Source organism: Hypanus sabinus, chromosome 14, assembly GCF_030144855.1.
Source record: "Hypanus sabinus isolate sHypSab1 chromosome 14, sHypSab1.hap1, whole genome shotgun sequence".
NCBI classification, from domain to species: Eukaryota; Metazoa; Chordata; class Chondrichthyes; order Myliobatiformes; family Dasyatidae; genus Hypanus; species Hypanus sabinus.
In genome coordinates this window covers 79,456,318-79,482,235 of record NC_082719.1, presented here as the reverse complement: position 1 = coordinate 79,482,235, position 25,918 = coordinate 79,456,318, and the positions used below count along the sequence as shown (strand labels likewise).

The 25,918-nt window shown below is 41.0% G+C and overlaps 1 protein-coding gene across 10 annotated transcripts in view; it reads right to left on the bottom strand.

Annotated features, from left to right (window-relative positions):
• Nucleotides 1–25,918, bottom strand: part of LOC132404908 (GTP-binding protein Rit2-like) — a 328,089-nt gene that overhangs the window by 178,737 nt on the left and 123,434 nt on the right. For all 10 annotated transcript variants that reach the window (XM_059989504.1, XM_059989507.1, XM_059989513.1 and 7 more), the window contains one exon: nt 14,665–14,721. In XM_059989504.1, the coding sequence (XP_059845487.1) occupies nt 14,665–14,721 (57 nt within the window). The remainder of the gene's footprint in view (nt 1–14,664; nt 14,722–25,918) is intronic.

Here is a 25,918-nt window from a genome sequence, read left to right as displayed (position 1 = left end):
AGTGTTCTGTTCTCACCAGTGAATCTCCAGTTTGCAGATTATTTGGTTCTAGTAATGGTAATTTAGAGAAATCACAAAATTATGAGTACAACTTTGTCCCATTCCTCAGAATACAACATGGAAAATGAACAAATACAATCTTCAAAAAATACTGACTGCACTCTTGGTTCTAGAATTCCCTGGCTGCTAATTTTACTTCCAACCAAAAGAGGTGATTGTTTCAGGAACTGATTCAATTCAAGGTCTAATGACTACATTTGGATTTTGATATTAATTCTATGCACATGTTTCATCCAGTTGCCAATTCTCTGAATTAGATCTTAGCAGTATTGGCCATACAAATTGAATCACGCACATGGAAACTAATTTTAAAGAAATACTGCCTTTGGAATAGTCAGTTCTATGTGTTCTGTGTACTGTTGCAAACACTCCAGTGCTAAGCAAGATATCAGCTTCTTCTTTGTTTCATTGTTATCCACCTTGTATCTCAGGACACTGATTATGGAACAAACACTTTATTGATTGTTAATTATAATAAAATAGGGTTTTAAATACCCTTTTCATAGATTCCCCTTTGGCATTGCTACTGATTGCAGCAATAAACTCATCTCAAGGTTGTCATTATAAAACCTCTGCCCTATCCTCATATCCAATAGTCATTTGTCATCATCCAGCTGTTCGAGGTTTTGTACTGCTGTTTCTTGGAGCATTTCACTAGGATGAAAGTGACATATGGGTCTATTGTCTCTTCCTCCCAAGCAAAGAAAACACTTTACCAGGCACTCTTTCAAGAAGATAATACTCTTTCGTCTAAGGTCTATGTGGAATTGTTTAAAGTACTGTCTTTTTTGAGTGAAAATAATATTTTGTTGGTTCTCTGCAAAATGACAAGTAATCATACAGCTTTTATAGCTTCTGCTACTTCAGGGTTCAGGAAAGATTGCTGTTATATTGACCAGCACCACAAGCAGACTGACCTTCATAAAAATTATTATTAAAAAGAATGAAGCTGACTCACTCTGGTCTTGTAGGTATTCACATAACAGACTACTTGAGTAATTTGTATGATCAAAGATTGTGCTGGGTTAATTAGCATTGAATTTCTATTCCTGCAGGTTAGTAACAACATTTATTTTATGAATTGCTATGTATTGTGTTACTATTTATCTTCCAGACACAATATTAGAAAATAGTTTGCCAAAGGATGGGACAACTACTATTGCTCTTAAATTGTGGAATTCCTGAAGCATAAATGTGTGTAGTGCAAAGGCTTTGACAGCTAAGACCATTGCTTCACACAAAGCACTCATATCAATGGATACTGACCGTAATACATGAGTGATAGCTGTTTATTGGTGTCAAAAGGCTGCAAGATCAAAACACTATATTTTTCTTCATATCTAAATGTATCCAGTTCTGAAAGCAAGTACCTATTTTGTGTCAAACCTTTCCAATAGCTTTTAGTTATATTTAACAAAAACTATGTTGCATTGAAGCTTTGGTAAGAACAAAGGACCAAAGCATCCCTGAAGACTTATCCGGCAGAGGAGCTGTAAGGAAAGCAATGATCTAATTGTAAAAAAAAAGCATCAAATTACTCAAGTGCATGGATAAATTAACAGGATTTTGTAAAGTTAATATTAGAAGTTCCTATGTTGTGGTTGAGGAATCTTAGAAGAAACGGTTTGAATTCAGATATGAGTGCAGAATTGAAAACTGTAATGATACATTTTAACCTGTTAGACTATTAAAAATGTAAAATGTATATCTTTGGATTAATCACCAATGTGAATCGAGGTTCTGCAGAAATAGTTCATTTCACTCCAAGTCGGTAATGACTGATATATTTTTTGAGAAGGTAATCAAATAGCTTGATGAAGCAGGGTGATAGATGTCTTTAATGGATTTTCATAAGGTACTTGTCAATGTCTCAAATAATAGGCTATTCAAGAAAGTTATGGTACTTGAGATCTGAGATGAAACAATTAATTGGATTAAAGTTGATTTGGTGCAAGGAAGGATGATTTGGTTTCTGACTGGAAGTCTATGATGAGTGGTGTACTAAGGGGATCAGTGCTGGAACTATCGCTGTTTGTGATATACGTATCTGAACAACACGGATATGAATGACAGAGTTGAACGTCACATGTCTGATATTGCCTGTTAGCATCAATGACAACACACCTTAAGCTTGCTAACAACCAATTGGCTACAGCTGCGAGTGCCTACGCTCCAATCCTAGACTCACCAGACGATGCTAAGGAGACTTCTATGCCAACCTAGACCGCACACTGTCAGATATTCCCAAGGAAGATAAGGTCATTCTTCTTGGAGACTGCAATGCTAGAGCTGGCAGGGACAGCAACCCCTGGAAAGGCACAATTAGGAAGGAAGTTTCTGGCAACATCAACTCCAGTGGAATGCTCTTACTCTCCAAGTGTGCTGAACATCTGTTCTACCACAGAAATAAGATGAAAACTTTGTGGATGCATCCCTGTTCAAAGACTTGGCATCTTATAGATTATGTCATTGTTCGAACGAGGGACTGCAGCAACAAAAAGAACACAAGAGCCAAGATCAGTACTAATGATGGCTGGACAGACCAGTGGCTTATTCGCTCACCAATGACCATCAAAATCTTATGGAAGAGTAGAGTGCAAAAGCTGCGCCATCCCAGGTTCAACATCAAGAGCGTAAAAGACACAGCAAAGATACAACATCTCCAGGCTGCCCTCTCTGAAAGACTCCCAAAGCAGTATCCAAGAGACATTGAAACACACTGGACCATACTGAAGACCACCACCCTTGATACTTGTAAAAACATCATTGGATACAAGAGCAGGAAAAACAAAGATTGGTTTGATGAAAATGACAATGAAATAGAAGAGTTCATCAATGACAAAAGGAAAGCTTTCTGTGCCTGGCAGAAGGACATCAAACTGCAAGGTACAAAGAGAAACTAACTCCAAAGCTAAGGCCACAGTCTAGTAAGGGAAATAAAGAATCAATGGTGGACTGAGGGGGCCCTAGAAATAGAGCAGCTTGTTGATTCTGGTGATATCAGGGGTTTCTTTATTGCCACCAAGGCAGTGTATGGCTTGAATCATCGTGGCCTAAACCCCTTTCACTCCAAGGATGGACAAAAGCTGCTGAAGGACAATGATGCCATCAATTCTCAATTGAAGGAACACTTTCAGAAACTAGTTAATTGTAACACCACTGTTGATATTGAAGTAATCAACCAGCTCCCACAACAACCCATGAAGGAGGACGTGAGTAAGCCTCCACGAATCAAGGAGATGCAGACGGCATGCAAGAAATTGAGGAACATCAAAGCCACTGGCCCTGATGGAATTCCAGCAGAAATTTAAAAGAAGGAAACTTTTAAATCATATTTATGACCTGCTTGTCAAGATCTGGGACCAGAAGATTCCAGCTGCTCAGGGATTGTTACAGTCTTCCAAAAGGGTGACAAAGCGGACTGCAGAAATTATAGAGACCTCTCCCCACCCTCCCCCCACTACAGGAAAGGTAATCACCTAAACTTTATATGAATAGCTTTCACCTCTGGCAGAAGATCTCCTGCCTGAGTCTCACCATGGCTTCAATCCAGCCAGAAGAACATCTGACATGATTTTTACAACACATCAATAGCTGCAGAAAGCCCAGAAACAAAATCTCCCACTTCATATGGCTTGCATAGACCTTACAAGAGCATTTGACTCTGTAAATCATCCTGCCCTTTGATAGGTACTGTCCAAAATCGGGTACCCAGAGAAATACCTCAAGATCCTTCAGCTTTTACACAGTCATCAGCAACAGCAGCTCTGAAACAGAACCTTTTAAGGCTCAGTTCGGGGACAAACAGGGGTATATCATTGCCCCAACACTGTTTGCCATTTTCATTGCAACCATTTTTCACCTCACAGGTCTAGAACTCCCACATGGAGTCCAGATTCACTATTGGACAGACAGGAGGGAGCTTTTTAACCATAACAGGTTCAAGTCAAAGGGCAATGTGTCAACTACTTCCATCATGGAGCTCCAACATGCAGACAATGTCATCATAGCTCACTCTGAGGAGGATCTGCTGTACATAACGGATGTGTTTACCAGAGCATACAACCTCCTGGGACTTGATCAAAACATCAAGAAAACCCAAGTCCTACACCAACGTCCTCCAGATCAAGGTCCTGAATCTCCAACCATCCAAGTTGGCAAAATCCCTCTGGAGAACACTGATTGCTTCCCATGTCTTGGCAGCCTTCTTTCTTCAAGAGCCAACATTGACCTTGAAATAAACTGCAGAATAGGCTGTGCAAATAGAGCTTTTGTCAGGCTAAGAAAGAGAGTTTTTGAAGATTGGGCTACCAAGACCAACACTAAGTTTTGGATCTATAAAGCTAAAGTCCTCCCCTCCTTTCTATATAGAGCGGAGTTATGGACAACATACAGCATACACATAAAATCCCTAGTAACTTACCATCAAAGATGCCTCTGAACGATTCTGGGAGACAGCTGGAAGAACAGGTACACTAATTCCAGCATCCTGGAGGAAGCTAACATTAACTCCATAGCCACAATTGTGACTTAACACCATTGTGATGGGTTGGCCACATCAACTGTATGTCTGACTTCCAACTCCCTAAACAACTCCTGTTTGGCCAACTCAAAGATGCAAAGTGCACTCCTGGAGGGCAGAAAAAGTGGTTCAGGGACAATATCAAGACCCAGCAGAGGAAGTGCTAAATCAACCTGAATGGATGGGAGAAATTAGTACAGGATAAGGAAAGCTGGAGGGAAATGGACAGCTGTCTGTGAGGGAAATGGACAGCTTGAAGAATACCTCCACCGTACCACTGAGACTAAGCGGCTTCAATGTAAGGAGAGACTGGGAAGGCCCAACCAGCTACATCCACCACTTCAATGACCTACAGCTGCCAACACTGAAATAGGACTTGTGGATCATGGATAAGCCCCTTCAGTCATCTCATGACCAACAAGTGACCAGATTGATCACCAGGAGAAAAATCATACTTGACTACGAGTAATCGCTGATGATGATGTCTGATATGAATGTCAAAGCAAGTTTGAGAATGACACAAAAGTTGGTGGTGTTGTCGATAGCGAGGTTGGTCACTGAAAGCTGCAACAGGACATACATCTGTTGGAAAGCTGTGCAGAACATTGGCAGATGGAATTAAATCCTGACAAGTGCAAAGTAATTGATTTTGGATAGCCAGACAGTGGCAGATCATATACAGTAAATGGTAAGGCACCAATGATTATTGACAAAAAGAGAGTTTCAGTGGTCCAAGTCCATAGTTCCCTAAAGGTTACAACACAGGTACAGAGGGCACTAAAGAAGGCAAATAAGAACATAAGAAATGGGGACAGGAGTAGGCCATCTTGTCTGTCGAGCCTGCTCCACCATTCAATAAGATCATGGCTGATCTGGCCTAAACCAAAGAACAGAATGTTATAATTGGAAGGTAATGTTGCAACTTTACAAACCATTGGCTAGGCTGCACCTGGAGGATGGTATGCAGCTCTGGTCAGGTTCTTGACCCAAAATGTCGACTGTTTAATCCTCTCCATAAATGCTGTCTGACCAGCTGCGTTCTCCTCCCCCAGCATTTTGTATGTGTTCTAGCATCTGCAGAATGTATTATATTTATAAGAAGGATGTGGTTGTGCTGAAGATGGTGCAAAGGAGATTACCAGAATGTTGTATGGATAGTAGGACTTCATTTCTAGGGGAGATTAGATAAGCTGAGCTTGTTTACACTGGGGCAAATGAGGTTGAGAGGTGATCTGATGGCAGTATCTAAGAATATGAGAGGAACAGATGGGCTAGATATGTTTTCCCATGGCATGGGTATCAAAGCAGAAGGTATGTATTAGGGTGAATCATAGAAGTTTTAAAGGAGATCTTGACAAGTTTTTTTACACAGAGAGTGATTGATAGACTATTAGGTGGAATCAGATAGAATTACTACATATAGGAAGTATGCAGACATTTAAGTAGTCAAGGCATAGAAGGAGAAAGTCCTTATATGGACAAATGGGATAAATGTAGGTGGGCAAAATTATCAGGAGAGATGTGCTAAGCCACTGTGACTATTTCTATGTTTTACAATTCCGTGACTGAACGTAATCCCAGCGTATAATCTTCTTATCTAATTTGTCCACCATCTACAGTTCCTCTATTTAATTTTCAGTCGGTGTACAGAAACATTGTATTCTAAAGCTTGAGACATAGTTGAAACAGAGATCTATTCTAATGCTTAAATGTTGAGGTCCAAGGAATACCTAATATTTGCTTTTGCTGTTAAATTCTGGATGGAAACAGGCAGCTCGTTTGCAAAATGAGATGAAACAATGGCCTCTGTCCCCTTTTAGCAGCTGAGTACAATGCTAAATGTCTTAATGATACGGTAAAATTTGAGATCTACAGTAAAAGGCAATGGGATTGTATAACAAACAGAAAGATTAATAGTGAGTTCCAGGTCACTGCAGAATGTGTGGGTTCCAGGGCAGTGAGAAATGTGTGTGTTCCTAGACAATGGGGAATGTGTGAATTCCAGGACTACGAGAATATGCATGTTCTATGTTTGTGAGGAACATGCGGGTGGCAGGACTGTGGGGAACTAATGTGTTCCAAGACTTTAGGAATGAGTGGGTGCCAGGGCTATGGGAAACACATGGGTTCCGGGTCTGTGGAGAATGTATGGGTTCCAAGACTGTGAAGAATGTGTGGGATCCAGGACTGCAGGAAATGTGTGGATTCCCAGAATTTGGGGAACGTATGGGTTCCAGGACTGTGGGAAATATGGGTTCCAGGACTGTGGGGAATGTGGGGAATCCAGGACTGTGGGAAGTGTGTGGTTTCCAGGTAGTAGAGAATGTGTGGGTTTCAGAATTTTGGGAACTGGGTGTGTTCTAAGATACAGGGAACATGGTTATTCCAAGTCTGTGGAGAACATATGTGTGTACTAGTGATCCTGAGAGTGAACTGGATGAAGTCACTTGAATTAAGGAACTAGTTTTTAGTAAGTATCATAGCCTTAGAAAGTAAGGGCATTCAGGACACCCAAGTGGATTCACCTTTTCTGAGCATACAATGGTAACAGGGTACTGCTTGGACAGACCAACTTTAGGAAACAGTGAATTGACAGCTACAAGGCACTGATGAAGAAAGAGAGAATGAGAGCATGCAAAGCAGCATCTCAATGTGTACTGGGTGTATTTCAGAAACTACATGGAAAACAATTAACAGCTTAATGTCTTTAGAAGAAGAAAAGCCTTCACTATGTGATCAGCTCATATGTCTAGATCAATGTAAACTCAAGGAACAGCAATTTGCCTTCCATCTAGCTGAACTGCAGTCCTTGGGACTCAATATTGAATTCAACCATTTTAGTTAACCAGTCATTCCTATTTGTGTCAGAACTGTTTGTTCTGATGGAAGGTCATCTGCTGCAATATTACTCTGTTTCTCTCATTCCACAAGTGCTTGCTGATTTGTTGACTACATGTAACCTTCCTTTAGAGTTATAGAGTCACAATGCACTACAGAACATCAACCTATCTAGTCCATACCAAACTGTTATTCTGCCAACCTGTACCTGGACCATATCCCACTAAACCCCTATTGTCCATGTATCCATGTACCTATCCAAACTGATTTTAGATGTTGAAATCAAACCCACATCCACCACTTCCTCTGGCAACTCATTCCACACTCACATCTCAGACTGAAGAAATTCGCCTCAAGTTCCCCTTAAATATTTCAACTTTCGCCCTTTACTTAGTTCTAATTTCACCCAATCTCAGTGGAAATAGTCTGCTTGCATTAACTCTAACTATATCCCTCAAAATTTACCAAATCTAATAAATCACCTTTCATTTTCCTGTGCTCCAGGGAATAACATCCGAACACATTAAACCTTTCCCTCTGACTCAGGTCCCCAATTCACAGCAACATCCTTGTAAATTTTCTCAGTACTCTTTCAATCTTAGTGATATCTTCCCAGTAGGCAGGTAACCAGAATTGCACACAGCATTCCAAATTTGGTCTCACCAATGTCTTATACAACTTCAACATAACATCCCAATATGTGTACTCAATACTTTGGTAAGATATTATCAATAAAACATACAAGAGACATTTAATGTGCACACCAAATGCTGCATCCCTTTACTTCCATTATGAATAAATCAAAACCATTCACCTCACACTGATGTCATTATAGAACATAGAAAAATACAGCACAGTACAGGACATTTGGCCCACAATGTTGTGCTGACCCTTAAACCCTGCCTTATGTCAGATACTGTCTCATAAAGTGAACACAAATCACTAACAGTGTCTGTGAAGTATATAGAACTGTTTCTATTATGAACAATATGTGTCATCTATCAGCCATTCCATTACCTGACAGAATTCACCAAAGCTGGCATTGCAAGTCCATGTGGAGCTCATATGAACCGCACAGCTCAGGTCCACTGTGCCCTGGTTGGAGCAACAGCAGGTACCTCTGGGTTGGGCTGACATGTACATGGTCATGTTATGGTGCAAGGGGTACAGTAGTGGAACCAATCCAGTCTTGGAAGGTCAGTTTAAGGCCATCTACAGAAATACATTTAGGTTTACCCTTCCTATCTGCAACAAAAGTCTTTTTGCCCCATTTCAAAACATAGAACAGGCTATCATAAGGGGGCTTAAGCAAGTGTTGATGTACATCATGGTGGACAGAAAGGAATGAGGTAGAACATAAGCCAGTGGGAACCTAAGAGGGCTGTATGCCATGATGGGAGGTAGGAAGAGGTGCATCAGGAATAAAATCACCTTGCACCCATAGTGGCTGTCCATACACCATCTCAATTCGTGAAAGATTCAAATCCTCTTTTGGAGTCATCCTGAGCCCCAACAGGACCCATGGGAGATGATCATGACAACACTTGTCTGCCAGGACAGAGCAGCCTTTAAGAAACAGTGAAAGCACACACATAGGCCATTGAGCTGTAGGTGATACTCTGTGGTGTGATGCAATTTAATGGCGAGGTTCTGGTCTATCACAACCCAGAAGCCTAATGTGAATTGGGAACCGTGGTCAGAAGCAATACCAGATGGGGCACCAAACAGAGCGACTCAGGTATTAAATGCCTGAGCCACATCTGCAGCTGTTGTTAACACAAGAGGGACAACCTCTGGCCACCTGGTGGTATGGTCCACCATGGTAAGGCGAAGCATGATACCGCGGGAGAGGGGGAAGGGGTAGGAGAGGACCAATCAGTTCCACATCAACATGGACAAACCGTCGCTCCAGGACCTCAAAACGTGCCGATGGTGCCCGAACGTAACAGTTAATTTTTGACTGTTGACACACAACATAGACTGCATTCCATTCTCAGACGTCATTCCTTAGGCCTTGCCACACAGTCTTTAAAGCAACCAATTTCTGTGAAGGCTGGATCCGCCCAGATGCAAATGACTGTGAATGGAGTTAAAAACAGTTGCCTTGCTGCTGCTTGTGAATGGGAGGGGGGAGTTGAGAGGAGGCTTTGAGGTTCAAATGTTTAACTGTTATTCATTCTTTGGGGCACTCCTCTGTTTTTGTGGATGTTTGCGAAGAAAAGGAATTTCAGGATGTATATTGTATCCACTTCTCTGACATTAAATGTACCTACTGAACCTATTGAAAACCAGAGCCTGTGTTGTTCGGTTCGGAGCCACAGGCATGAGTCTGTTGGAGGCTCTGCTGACAGGGCTAATTGAGACAGGGAAAGGAAGAGGATCGAGGTACCTCTTCCTGGCTGATGTAGATTATCAGCCATTTTAGCAAGCTCCCAATTGTCCTTCATGGGTATATTAGTGAGGGCTATGTGAACTTGATCAGGCATTTGTTGCATTAAGAGTCATTTAAAAATAAAATAAGGACAGTGATTGCCCAGGAGAGATAGCTTATGATCCACTAGTTCTGAAGGCCTAGCATCACCCAGGCCAGGCAATGTTTTGGGGCACTGGGACACAGACAGTCTAACAGTCTGTAATAAATTAGTTTTCAGAGTGACATATTTATCATATGCAGGTGGGTCTTCCAGTAGACTCACCACGCTGGTTGCAGTGGAGCTACTTAGCGATGCTATGATGTAGTATAATTTGGTAGTGTCAGCGGTGAATTCTCACAGCATGAATTGGCTTCCGCCTGTGCAAACCACATGGTACCATGCCACTTCCAAAACTCTGACATTATCATCGCAACCATGTTGGTTGACATGTTGTTGAATAACTCTGGAATCATCCGAGAGCATCAGGGTGGCCACTATAGGACTTTGTTAATAAAACATGCAAGAGTGTTTTACATGCTACATCAGACACTGTATCTTAGTGAACAGAACAACTCAATGGTGGTGTTTGGAAATTATGTAAAACTGTTTCTATTATGAACAATGTGTGTCATCTGTTACCCATGACATTATCCTGTACTTTGATTTATGTAGGCCAATGGTCCAAAAGCTGTCTTTATGACCCAATCCACCTGTGACACCACTTACAAGAATAATCATAATACATTTGTTGCTCATGATAATCCAGGGAAACAGAATGCAAACTGGGGAAAGCTTTACTCTCTTTAGTATATGTGGGTGACCCTAGGTTTCCAGTGTACAGTTACTTGAATTCTCTACCCAAGATCTACACTCACCCTTCCATGTACTTCCCAATCAGCTCCAAGAAACAATGTAAGCTCAGGGACCAGCACTTCATACTCTAAATTGGCACATTAAAGATTGCAGATTTAACATTTCATTCAACAGTTTCAGCTGATCAGCCATGCCAACATTTGAATCAGTTCATGCTTGACTAAACCCGGAATGTGCCAGTTGTCATATGAAAAAAATGGTTAAACAGGCAAGGCTTGTATCTGCTCGAGATTAGAACAGTGTCTGTTGATTAGATTGAAAGACAGAAGATAAAACAGAAAAATACATCACAGAAACAGGCCCTTGGTACACGATGTTGTGCCAAACTAATTAAGATGGTAATTAAATGCCTAACTAAACATATCTGTCCATTCTCTGCACATTCATGCACCTGTTTAAGAGCTTCTTGAACACCTCTGTCATATCTGCCTGCACCAATGACATTGGCAGCAAATACCATGCACCCACTACTCTATAAAAATAACCTGCTTGCATATCTCTTTTGAACCTACACCCTGTTTCATTAAGTCAATGTCCTATGGTATTAGATATTTTGACCCTGCACAAAAGATACCAGCTGTCTATGCTATCTATGCCTGTCATAATCTTATAAACCTCTGTACTGTCTCCCCTCATCCTCTGCCGTTCCAGTGTAACAACCCAAGTTTGCCCAACCTCTCCTTAAAGTACATGTCCTTTAATCCAGGCAGCATCCTGATAAAACCTCTTCTGCAACTTCTCCAAAACCTCAACATTCTTCTTATAAGGAGCAATTAGAATTGAATGCAATACTCCAAATATGACCTCACTAGAGTTTTATAAAGCTGCAACCTAACTTCCTGACCCTTGAACTCAGCACCTCAACAAATAAATGCAAGGATGCCATACACTTCCATCACTACACTAAACAAATGCTTACAACTACTTTCAGGGAGCTATGTACTTGGACCCCAAGATCCCTCTATACACCAACACTGTTAATGGCTTTACCAGTGTCCTTTCACATTATATTTTCCAAAGTGTAACATGCAATACCTTATATTTGGCTGCATTAAACTCCATCCATCATTATAGTAGTCTATAATAGACCATAAGATCAAATAATAGCTAAGTGCAGTCTATAAGATGACATCAATAGCTATCTTAAACTTAAGGAATTGTGGTTACTGTTCCTGAGTGTCCTCCCACTGAAAGGTCAATCAACTAACCAGGTTCAGTTCTGAAGATGACCAGTATAGGCCCTCTTCTCATTGGACTATTTACATCATGATTTAAGAAACCCTTGAGATGCACCTAACAAATTCTACCCAGTCAAAACCTTTTGGAATAAAGAGGTTCCAATCTGCATTAGGGGTTTTGACAAGGTAGATGTGGAGAGGCTGTTTTCTCCTGCAGCAGAATCTGGAATTAAGAATTCCAGTTTAAAATTTTACTGATGACTATCTGAACCTTTTGCCCTCAGGATGTTGTGAGGTTTTGGAGCTCTCTTCCTCAAAGAGCACCAAATCGCAGTAACTTTACATTTTTTAAGATGTAGGTAGGTGGTTTCTTGCAAAGCAAGGGTGTAACAGGTAATTAGTAATTGGTTCATTGTCACTTATACAATGAGAAACCTTTTTTATTGCAGGACATCCATACAGATCATTTCATCACATCAATACATTGTGGCAGTAAAAGGGAAAAGCAAAAACAGAAAGCAGATTATAGTGTTACGGTTACATGGAAAGTACAGTGCAGGCAGACAATAATGAGCAAGGCCATGATGAGGTAGATTGTAAGGTTGAGAGTACACCTCATTGTTCAAGAGGTCTTACAATAGTGGGAGAGAATTTGTCCTTGACCCTGGTGATACGGGCTGATTTTTGTGATGACTTAAGATAATGCCATAATTGCAGTTTCTTGTGGCCTTGGACAGAGCATGGGTAGAATGTTTTTGATGATGCACTTAGTGAGCATCAATGGAGATGTACCAAATTTCCTGAGAAAATCGTTACAATGGTGCATTTTTTGGGTGAAAGGTTGCTGGTGGAGAAGGGAATGCATAGTTCAAACTCCCATCTGAGCCACCGTGATCTTACTAAATGGTATGTAAAGGGGGTTTCTTCTTTTTTCTTTGTTACTGTGTATGTAATCAAAATGGCTTCTTTGTTTTGTTAAAAGCAGGAATGCTTCTTTGTTGCGAGAGTGTGCTGGAAGCTTGTTTGGGTTAAAATTTACTGATAACGAGAATTGTATTCCTTTGTAAACCAATTGGGATTAATGTTGTTCTGACTTCTGAGTCTGTAAGCTATTGTTGGTGGGCTTTTGGGGAGATCGGCGCGAGGGGGTGAGAGAGAGAGGGCGCGATGCTGTAAGCTGGGCGAGGAACAGACCCCAAGCGGGGGTCCGAGGCCAGGAGAGGAGATGAAGCTAGTTGTGCATGGTTAACCACTTCGGATGGTCCTAAGCTGCGAGTCGAGGAGTTCGGAGGGGATCGAATGGTGACCAGAAGACTTCAGTAATTGAGCTCCAACGGTTGTGCACGAAGTGGTTTGGACTTTGATAAGTTTGGCACCTTTTCTTTATTTTTTTCTTCATATATACTGTATCATTATTAATCACTTAGTTATAGTAACCTTTATAAATTGTACTCATTTAATCGCATATGGTGTACTGTCTGTTTTTGGGCGAGGCGGGGACATCACACAGCATCCACACCAGCAGATTACCCAGTTTGGCGGGGCCGAAGGCTGCTCCCCCTAGACGAGAATGAGCTGAGCGAGCCTGAGGCGACCCAGGGGGTTACAGGTAGAAAAAACCTGAGAGGCTGAATGGCCTACTTCTGCTCCCAATTCTAATTTTTATATATAGTTGCCTGAGCTCTTTGCTGAGCAGCAATCAAGAAATGATTTCTAAACCCTTACTATTTTGCGTAAACTCTCCTCAGACTTCCAACCAGGTCCAGGTGTTGAGGTTAATCAACATTTTAATGACAAATTCTGCCATCTTCATCAGGGATAATCTAGTCTAGTCCTGTGTTATGTATACGCTTCTCTCATCATCCATCCCACCTGATTGGTTAGTCTCAACCAATCAGGTTTTCACTCTTCCACCTTGATTAAAATCATATTCCAGTTCTTACTTAAGAGTGAGACCTTTGTCTTTGAGATTCTTATTCTCCAGTCTTAATTCAATGACTCCATCACCAGGCGGACCCAAAAACCATTGGCATGGCACAAAGTCAATCCTGTGGTCATTGCTTATGTAATGTTCTGCTACCCCCAATTTCTCTGGGTAAGCCAAATGGATACACCTCCTATGCTCCTTGTTGCTGGTTTCCACCATCTGGCTGATATATTCACAGGGAATCCTATAAACACAGGCTGAATCTCAGGTCATCTTTGACCTGCATAAGCTGGGATTTGAACTTACTTACAGATTTGTGAATGCTATTATGACAGTATTTCTTCAGAATCCTGGTGATCCTTCTGGAAACTGTGGAAATATAGGGAATTCAGGTGATAGGGACAGGTTTCTCCTTGTTAGGTTTCCTAGTTTTTCCATCAGCCCTTTTAGGGATCCAATTGATTTCCTTCGTTTTGTAACCATTCAGTAGGAATGTCATATGTAATTGTCTTATTTCCTCCTGGAGACTCCGTGTACAAAATAATTGTTGCATGGTTAATCAAAGTAGAAGGACGAAGGTCTCACTCTAGGTAAGAAGTGGAATATGACGAGGACAAACCAATCAGAACCGATAGACAATGACAGTTGAGTGTCTATACCACCAGACTACACATGCCTAGGCATTATCCCTGATGAAGATGGCAGAGTTTGTCATCGAAACCTCAGTTAAAATTAATACCTCGACCTGGCTGGAAACCTGGGAATAGTTTATGTATCATATACACCAGAAAAGCTCCTTTTACACTTTACTATTTTGTAAGAAGAAAAAAATAAAGCAGCGTACTGGCTTACCTATTGTTGGATCATGGCAGTCAGGGAAACGGTGGCTGATGAACTGCATTGTCATTGCTGTAACAGGACAAAGGAACAATTTTAGTACTTCTTGATATATTCTAGTAAAATTGTGTCCTTTGAAATGAAAATATGACATTTGGGTCTACTGCTAGTAATAAGCTAACAAATAAAAAGAGACCAATAGTCTATATAAGTTTTTTTCTCACAGTTTATAAGATAAACCTTCAGTAGAGTTCTGGAAGAGGTGACAAAGAGGCCGTAGAGGCTTTTGTAATGATTTGTCAAAAATCACTAGAATCTGGAATGGTTCCAGAGTATTGGAAAATTGCAAACATTGTTTAAGAAGGAAGGGAGGAAGAAGAAAGGAAATCATAGGCCAGTTAGCCTGACTTCAGAGGATGAGAAGATGTTGAAGTCCAATATTAAGGATGAGGTTTGGGGGTACTTGGAGACAGATGATAAAGTAAGCTAATGTCAGCATGGTTCCCTTAGCAGGAAATCTGCTGAAGTTCTTTGAGAAAATAACAAGACAGACCAAGGGGAGTCTGTGGATGTTGTATTCTTGAAATTTCAGACGGCCTTTGACAAGGGGTCACACGAGGCTGCTTAAGGGGCCAAAATGAATTACAGGAAAGACACTAGCATGGGTAGATGATTGGCTGACTGGCAGGTGGCATAGAGTGGGGCCTTTATTGGTTGACTGCTAGTGACTTGTGGTGTTCCAATGGAGGTGGTATTAGGATCATTTATTTTCAAGTTATATGTCAGTGATTTAGATAATGGAATTAATGGCTCTTTGATCAAGTTTTCAGATGCTGCATAAGATGGAGAGGCAGGTATTGTTGCAGAAGCAGAGAATCTGCAGGAGGACTCAGACAGATTGGAAGAATGGGCAAAAAATTGGCAGATGGAATATAATGTAGGGAGGTGTATGGTCATGCACTTCCGTAGAAGAAATAAAGCCTTTTTTCTAGACTGGGTAAAAATCAAAATATCAGTGGCGCATAGGGACTTAGGAGTTCTTATGCAGGCTGCCCTAGAGATTAACTTGCATGTTGAGTCAGTGGTAAGGAAGGCAAATGCAATGTTAGCATTCATTTCAAGAGGACTGGTATACAAAAACACAGATGTAATGCTGAAAATTTATAAAGCAATGGTTAGACCATATTTACAATATTGTGAGTAATTTTGGGCTCCATATCTAAGAAAAGATGTGCTGGCAATGAAGAGGGTCCAGAGGAAGTCACAAGAATAACTTCAGGAATGAAAGGGTTAACTTTTCAAAGGTTCAAAGGTTCAATTTAATGTCTGAGAAATGTATACAATATACATCCTGAAATGCTTTTTCTTTGCAAAACATCCATGAAAACAGAGAAGTGCCCCAAAGAATGAATGGCAGTTAAACGTGAGTACCAAAGTACCCCCTCCAGCTCCTCCCTCCCACGTGCAAGTGGCGGCAAGCAACAATCCCCACTCCCCCAACCAGCAAAACAAAAGGCACACCTGAGCGTGAGCTAAGCAATAGCAAAGACACAGACCTTACAGTTACCCCAAAGACCATCACAATTCAGTCAGCATTTGGCAACCCACAGGTTCTCTCCCTCCCTGGCAAGGGAGAGGGAAGTGTCCCCCATTTTCACAGTGAGCAGGAGACATAACAACAATCCACTGGTTGACGATGTTAAAAAGTCTGTTTTGTTGCTTTTTACGAGCTCTGTGCCCAAAGATCACAAAGACCTCGGGTCTTTGGGCCCACAGCATTTGAAGAGCATTTGATGATTCTATATCTGTACTACTCACTGATATTTAGAAGAATGAGGGGGGGGGTCATCATTGAAACTTAATGGAAATTGAAAGGCGAAGATAGAGTGAACATGGAGTGGATGTTTCCCATAGTGGGGGCATCTAGAACCAGAGGGCACAGCCTCAGTATAGAGGGACATACACTTTGAACACAGATGAGGAGGAATTTCTTTATCCAGAGGGTAGTGAATCTATGGAGTTCATTACCATAAATACCTGTGGAAGACAAGTCCTTTGGTATATTAAAGCAGAGATTAATAGGTTCACACTCAGGGTGTTAAAGGTTACAGGGAGAAAGCAGGAGAATGTAGTTGAGAGGGATAATAAATCAGCCATAAGTGAATGGCAGAGCAGACTTGATGGGCCAAATCGCAAGTTCTGCTTCTTGCCTATAGTCTTACGGTTACATAGGAAGGTGCAGAAGAGAAGAATTTCCTTCACCAATGAAAATTGTCGGGTTATCTGGGTTTACATTTAATACACAAGGCAGTTGAAGTTATATTTCATATGACATGAGAAACTCAGCATTCCTTGTTCTTTGCCTTTTGATTAAATGTTCATGTGTATTACCTATCAAACAATAGACGAGGTGGAACTAATATAGATCACATTGAACAGATTTTCACAGGATTTTAAATTTATATGGTTGATGGTGTATGCACAATTCATGCAACTCGTCAACCTATTTCATCTAAATAACATTCAAAATTTAAAAAGCAGCAATTGACCTGTTTTTGAAGTAGTCACACACCATTTTTCCCTTGATTTTTATCAACAATGCTGTGCAGAAAATGATTGGTATGTATTGTTTAAGATAATTTGAAATTGAGTAATATTTAACAAGCTTATTTCTCAGCCCTGGAGCCATGGAACTGAATCCCAGCAGGAAACAGATGCTCAGAATTTCCAAGCAGATGTCTGGAAATATTTAAGAACAATTTGAATAAAATGCAGCTTGGAGTCCCAGGATAAAGGATCAAGACCAAACAAAATATTTCATAGTTCCCATTTTTATCAGAATGGTTAAAATGGCTGCTTAAACATGTTATAATTTAATATGTTGGTCAAATCACTCAGTTTGGAGATTTTGAAACAGTATAACTCCAATAATCTGCTGTCCAAGATCAGAATTCCCCCCACCCAAAAAAATAATGGTGCATCAGGTAATGTTTACTGCACTCCATTTGCACTCACTCTGATTTCCTCATTCCTCTCTCGCTCACCAGCATCCCAGCTCCTAAATTTCCTTTTACGTATCCAGACTTTGGTTCCCCACTCTCTTTAAACTTCTCCACTTCACTGGTAAATTTATTATGATACCATGTAACAAAAAAAATTCAATTGAAAATATATGGTGATAACAAACAACATCCAATAGTCCAGAAAATCCAGCACCATCAAAGTTGCAAGTTTGCTAGATTGCTATGCCTTCTTATTATGGGATATTTTAACCATTGTTACAGGAAACATGACCTGCCAACATACTACCAAATGATTAGCTACCCCGCATGTGGGAACAGAACTTTGGACCACTTCGATACCAACATTGAAGGGGCATTCTGCCATTTTCCCTGGATGCCCTTGGAAACACTGACCATGCCCTGATCATGCTTTTTCCCAGCTATAAACAAAAACTGGACCAACCAGGACCATCAAATAGTGAAGGACTCCTGAAGCTATTGGAAGGTTGAGAGATTACTTAGGTTTCACGAATTAGAAAGCCACGGAAGGCTGGTGTAGCCATATAGATGAAAATGCTGACACCGTAACATTGTACAGATCCTTCTGTGAAGATGCGTGTCTTCCTAAAAATATCATTGTCAGGTATAATAATGACCAGTCATTGCTCACCAAGGAGTTGAGGACTCTCAGCTCTGCAAAGTATCATGCCTACAGGTTTGGAAACAGAGAGGAATATAGCTCTGCAAAACAGCAATTTAATAACATTCTGAAAGTGACGAAAGCCACTTACAAGGATCAGCTCGAGACAGACCTCAACAACAATAGCTGGACAGTCTGTAGTTCCCTAAAAAGTCTTACCAACTTCAAACAGAAGTGCTCCCATGTCTCCTCCTCCCCTACCATGGCCAATTGGTTCAATCAGTTTTATGAGTCCATAAGATACTGTGTAGGAACAGAATTAGGCCATTTGGCCCATTTAGTCTGCTCCACCATTTTATCATGGCTGATCCAATTTTCCTCTCAGCCCCAGTCACCTGCCTTCTCCCTGTATCCCTTTATGCCCTGACCAATCAAGAAACTATCAAACTCTGCCTTAAATATACATAAAGACTTGGCATCCACAGCAGCCAGTGGTAAAGAATTCCATTGAATCACCACACTCTAGCTAAAGAAATCCCTTCTCATCTCCATTCTAAAAGGATGCCCCTCTATTCTGAGGCTTTGTCCTCTGGTCTTAAACTCTCCCACCATAGGAAACATCCTCTCCATATCCACTCCATCAGGGCCTTTCACCATTCAATAGGTTTCAATGAGTTCACCCCTCATTCTCCTGAATACTAGTGAATACAGGCCCAAAACCATTAAATACTCTTCATATAACAAGCCATTCAATCCTGGAATCATTTTTGAGAACCTCCTTTGAACCTTCTCCAGTTTTAGCACATCGTTTCTAAGATAAGGGGCACAAAACTGCTCACAATACTCCAAGTGAGGCCTTACCGATGTTTTATAAAGTGTCAACATTACATCCTTGCTTTTATGTTCCAGTCCTCTTGAAATGAATGCTGACATTGCATTTGCCTTGCTCACAACTGACTCAACCTTCATACTAACCTTTAGGAAATCCTTCACAAGGACTCCCAAGTTCCTTTGCACCTCAGTATTTTGTATTTTCTATCCATTTAGAATATAGTCATCCCTTTCATTTCTTCTACCAAAGTTCATGATCGTACACTGCCCAACACTGTATACCATCTATTTCTTAATCTGTCTAAGTCCTTCTGTAGCCTCTCTACTTCCTCAAAATTTCCTGGTCCTTCAGCTGTCTTCATATTATTTGCAAACTTTGCAACAAAGCCATCAATTCCACCATCAAATAATTTACAAATAATGTAATAGATCCCGTGGGACACTGCTAGTCACCGGCAACCAGCCAGAAAAGACTCCATTTATTCCCACTCTTTGCCTCCTGCCAAAAGAGCCACTGCTTTATCCATGCTAGAATATTTCCTGTAAAACCATGGACTCATGGTGTATTAAGGAGCCTCATGTGTGGCACCTTGTCAAAGGCCTTCTGAAAATCCAAGTACACAGCATACACCGATTCTCTTTCGTCTATCCTGCTTGTTATTTTTTCAAAGAATTCCAACAGATTTGTCAGACAAGATTTTACCTTGAGGAAATCTTGCTGACCTTGGCCTATTTTATCATGTGACTCGAAATACCCTGAGACCTTACCCTTAATAGTCAACTTCAACATCTTCCAAACCATTGAGGTCAGACTAACCGGCCTATAGTTTCCTTTCTTCTGCCTCTCTCTCTCGTGAAGAGTGGAGTGACATTTGCAATTTTCCAGTCTTCCAGAACCATTCCAGAATCTAGTGATTCTTGAAAGATCATTACTAATACTCCAGGATCTCTTCAGCCACTTCTTTCAGAACCCTGGGGTGTACACCATCTGGTGCAGGTGACTTATCTACCTTCAGACCTTTCAGTTTCCCCAAGAACCTTCTCTCTAGTTATGGTAACTTCACACATTTCATGACCTCTGACACCTGGAACTTCCACCATACAGCTAGTGTCTTCCACAGTGAAGATTGATGCAAAATATTAATTCAGTTTGTCCTCCATCTCATTGTCCCCCATTACTACCTCTCCAACATCAGTTTCTAGTGGTCCAATATTCACTCGCCTCTCTTTTACACTTTATATATCAGAAGAAACTTTTGGTATCCTCTTTAAAATTATTGGCTAGCTTACTATCATATTCCATCTTTACCTTCTTACTGAGTTTTTAGTTGCCTTCCGTTGATATTTAAAAGCTTCCCAGTCCACTAAGTACCCACTAATTTTTGCTCTATTATATTCCTTCTGCTGGACTTTTATGTAGGCTTTGGCCGTTCTCGATAGCCACAGCTGTGTCATTTTCCTTTAGAACACTTCTTCCTCTTTAGGGTGTATCTATTCTGTGCCTTCTGAGTTGCTTCTGGAAATTCCAGCCATTGATGCTCTGCTGTCATCCCTGCCAGTGTTCTTTTCTAATCATTTCCTACCAACTCCTCTGTCATGCCTCTGTAATTCCCAATATTCCACTGTAATACTGGTACACCTTACTTCAGCTTCTCCTCAAATGTCCGGGTAAATTCAATCATATGGTAATCAATTCTGGTTCATTGCACTGCACCCAATCCAGAATAGCTGATCCTCCAGTGGGCTCAACCACAAGCTGCTCTAAAAAGCCATCTCATAAGTACTCTAGAAATTCTTCTTACTGTAATCTAGCATCAAACTGATTTACTCAATCTACCTGCATATTGAAGTTCCCCAAGACTATTATAACATTGCACTTTTGGCATGCATTTTCTATCACCCATTGTAATTTGTAGACCACGTCCTTACTACTGCTTGGGGGACTGTATGCAATTCCCATCAGGGCCTTTTTACCCTTCTTCAGCTCTATCCACAATGATTCAACACCTTCTGACCCTATGTCACTTCTTTCTAATGATTTGATATTACGTTTTACCAACAAAGCAACGCCACCCCTCTTCTTTCCTGACTATCCTTTCAATACAATGTGTATCCCTGGCAATAATCTTTCAGCCATGATTCAGTGATGCCTACAACATCACACCTGCCAATCTGCAATTGTGCTGGAAGTTCATTTACCTTCTGTCAGTTTGATAAGGACAATCATCATCTATCTCTTCTCACTTCCTCTGAACATGATGTGTTAAATCCCTTACACTCTCCCTTTCACAGTCACTCCATTGTCACCATCACCCCCCCTTCACCCCAGTCCCAATGACCTTCTTCAGCCTTCCCCTAGCTTGGCCCCTCCATCCATCCCACCCTATACTTTCTCTGATGCAAGAAGATGTTTGCAAACTATTTGGAAAGCAGCAGGTCCTGATGGAATCTCACCTGCTACTCTGAGGCACTGTGTGGATCAGCTAGCATCCGTCTTCACTGAGATATTTAACATGTCCCTTCAAGTTACATCAATCATTCCAGTTCTCAAGAAAGACAAGATAACTGGACTTAATGATTATAGGCCAGTCATCCTGACTTCAGCAGTATTGTCCTGCATTTTATGCTTGGCACTGAATTTCAGCCACATCAATTTCACATACTGGCAATAAAGTGATTCTGATTTGACTATATTATTTCTTCTACAATAGCAACAGAAATCTCAGCAACATAAATGCCATTCATACAGTGAGAAAGATGTGCTCTTTTCTGTGTTCCCATACCACTGCTGTTAATCAATAAGCCTGAAATGCAGAAATGGTGTGGATTTGCTGTTGCTCAACTGAAGTATAAGGTACAGTTGATATCAATCTGAAGGCAAAATTCGATGCTGATGACCACCAAACCTCTTCAAACACTTACCTCCTCTCTGCCTATATACATTACAATTCTGTTTTCCCAGACCATATTTGGCTCATTTAAAGCATTGCATTCTGAGATCAAGATGGTGTTGTCAAAAGGGAGGATATTAGGAAAACTTCTATTTGTTAATGCCAGATGTACAATTCATAATATAATCACAATGGATTCATCAAATTACATATTAATATCCTCCCACTTTGAACCTTCAAGCAATTATCTAATGGGTTATTTCAAGCTGGATCACGTCCAGGATTTGCTACCACCAGACCCTGCCTGTCTGAATGTACCTGGGCCAGATGTGCAGCGATTAGCAAGCTCAACACTTTGCACCTGGGAGGAATCCAGCAAGAAAAAGCCAGGCCCAGCTGTCGGTACACATCTGGCAACATAATATTAAACCCCATCCCACCAAAGAGCAGCTTTTGGCATGAAGTTGAGGCAGCATTTTGTGCAAGAGATATTTAAAATTGTTAAAACTGCCGTCAACAATTAAACAAATTACAAACAGCAAAATGTAAAAGATATAACAAATCATGATACACAGTCAACATACCAAATTAATTATAGGCTTTGAAATAAATAAATTAAGCAAATGACTTCAGTTTACTTTCTCCCATCTAATTAACAGAGCCAGAAATCTTCAAGAGAATTATTCCAGGAGTGGCAAATGCTGATGTTTCCTTTCAGAAACATGAGGCCCTACCAGATCCGGTCAACCCATGGTATTTATGTTCCAAATATGTAACATTAGGACTGTTCCAACTTAATATATTTTTCCCTATCTTTGTGTCTTACACACCAATCAAATATGGTGCAGTTCTCCTAGATCGGGGGTCGGCAACCTGCGGCTCCCGAGCCATTTGTGGCTCTTTCACCTCTGTGCTGCGGCTCCCTGTGGCTTTGGGAAATAATTGGTCAGTATTTAATTAAAATGTATTTTATGTTAGTTTGTTAGCTTTTGAAATGTAATTCTAAATTTGAAGATTATGGTGATCTTGTACAATCTAAGTGTGGCGACACATTTCCTCACAATTAGCCAGCATTCCGGCTAAGGGAGATAGCCTACGGGGGTTTGTGAGTACGCGTCTTTTGCAGCATCTGCGTCCATGGGGGCTGGGTTGAGGGAGGCTTAAAAGCAAGGCTGTTTAGTTCGAATAAAGCTATCTTTGACTGCAGTTTACTGACACCGCTACAACGTGTTTTTATCGCTGGCTGTCCAGACGGAAGGTGCTGAAACGCTTTGTCGCGTGTCTGGAAGAAGTGAAAACTTTCCTGGGCAGCAAAGGGCTCACCTTTCCTGAGCTGGAACAGCCAGAGTGGCTGGAAAAGCTACACTTCATGGTAGACATGACAGCGCACCTGAACACGCTGAACACAGCTCTTCAAGGGAAAGGACGCACAGCCCTGCACATGTTGGAGGATGTTTTGGCATTCGAGCGCAAGTTGACGTTGCTTGCCAGAGATTTACAGAAAGGCACTTTGTCTCACTTCCCCAATTTGAGAGAGTTCAAACAAGGTCACGACATGATAATTTCGGAGTATTTACATTCTGCAATCATCGCAATGCAAACATCGTTTGGGAAACGCTTCTGTGAGTTCAGAGAGGAAAAAAACACATTATCCTTCCCGGTCACTCCCTTAAGCATCGATCCTTCCCTACTGAATACGACTGCATTGTCAGGTGTGAGTCAACCTGATCTTGAGATGGAACTGGCCGACATAGCCGACAAAGACATATGGGTGTCCAAGTTTAGACGCTTGACAGCAGACCTTGAAGATGTTGCCCGTCAGAAGGCCGTTCTTGCTCAGAAACACAAATGGAGTGATATTGAAAACCTTCCAAAACCGGACAAACTTGTGTTCGAAACATGGAATGCTATGCCCGACATTTATGTAAACATTAAAAAGTATGCGCTTTGAGTCCTGTCGATCTTTGGATCCACATATGTAAGTGAGCAGGTGTTCTCCAACATGAACTTTATTAAAAACAAACATCGCGCATGCCTCACAGATGACAGCTTGCGATCCTGTGTAAAGATGAAGGTGACGTCATACAGCCCTGATGTGCAGATGCTGTGCGCTGAGGTCCAGGAGCAGAAATCCCATTAACCAAGTATGATAAATATTTTAATTGCCTATTTTTTTATGTATATTCATATTTTTTCATTGTTCAGTGAAATAGTCCTTTTATTTTTCAGGCTGACAGCTGGCTGATGTTATTTTTGGTTTGCTGCTGGCGGAAAATTTAAGTTCGGCGTTTTTCATAAATACAAGAAGGACTCAAATAGACATTGAGTATTTTACTTAAAAGTAACTTTCAACCCAACGTCTTTTTTTCGGAGTTCAAAATGTTTTTGTTGCATGCAGAAATGTAATTTCGTTTTCTCTGCAGGAGTTCATCAATTTCATAAATGCAACACATTATAGTTTGTTTATACATAGCATAAAGGCAAAAAAAACGTTGTATGCAGTGTTATTTCATTTTAAATGTCAAACGGGTTTTGCGGCTCCCAGTGTTTTCTTTTCTGTGGGAAACGGGTCCAAGTGGCTCTTTCAGTGGTAAAGGTTGCTGACCCCTGTCCTAGATATATGTAGCAAGTAGTATGATTTAGTAAAGTGACATGCACTCAGTGGCACTTTATTAGATGTCTCTTATACCTAATAATGAGGCCACTGAGTGTACGTTCATAGTCTTCTGCTGCTGTAGTCCATCCACTTCAAGGTTCAACATGTACTTTCAGAGATGCTCTTCTGCACACCACTGTTGTAACCCATGGTTATGTCAGTTACCGTCACATTCCTGTCAGCTTGAACCAGTCTAGCCATTCTCCTCTGACCTCTCTATTTAGCAAGGCATTTTCGCCCTCAACTCACAGGATGGATTTTGTTTCTCACACCATTCTCTGTAAAAGCTAGGGACTGTTGTGCATGAAAATACGAGGAGATCAGCAATTTCTGAGATACTCAAACCAAACCGTCCAGCACCAACAATTATTCCATGGTCAAAGCCACTATGATCACATTTCTTCCCATTCTGATGTTTGGTCTGAACAGTAACTGAACCTCTTCATAAGAACAGAAGAAATAGGAGCAGGATTAGGCCATCTGGCTCGTCAAGTCTGCTCCGCCATTCAATAAAATCATGGCTGATCTGGCCATGGACTCATCTCCACCTACCTGCCTTTTCCTCATAACCCTTAATCCCCCTAGTATGCAAAAATTTATCCAACTTTATCTTAAATATATTTACTGTACTGAGATAGCCTCTACTGCTTCAGTGGGTAGTGAATTCCCCAGGTTCACCACTCTCTGGGAATAGTAGTTCCTCCTCATCTCTATCCTAAATCTACTCCCACAAATCTTTGAATTGAATAAACTATATTACTTACATTCTTCATATACATAAGGAGTAAAAATCTTTACATTTTGTCTCTGCAACTTATAGAAATTTATAATAAATAGTATGTGCAACAGGATAGTCACTATAACACAGAAATACAGTTGTGTAGCATGAGTTAAGCAGTCCGTTGGCCTGGTGGAAGAAGCTGTCCCGGAGCCTGTTGGTTCTGGTGTTCACGCTGCTGTACCGCTTCCCAGATGGTAGCAGCTGGAATAGGTTGTGGTTGGGGTGATATGGGTCTCCAACGATCCTTCGGGCCCTTTTCATACACCTGTCTTTGTAAATATTCTGAACAGTGGGAAGTTCACATCTATAGATGTGCTGGACTGTCCACACCACTCTCTATTGAACTCTGCAATTGAGAGAAGTACAGTTCCCACACCAGGCAGTAATGCAGCCAGTCAGGATGCTCTCAGTCATGCCCATATAGTAAGGATTTTGGGGACCATACAAAACTTCAACTGTTTGAGGTGA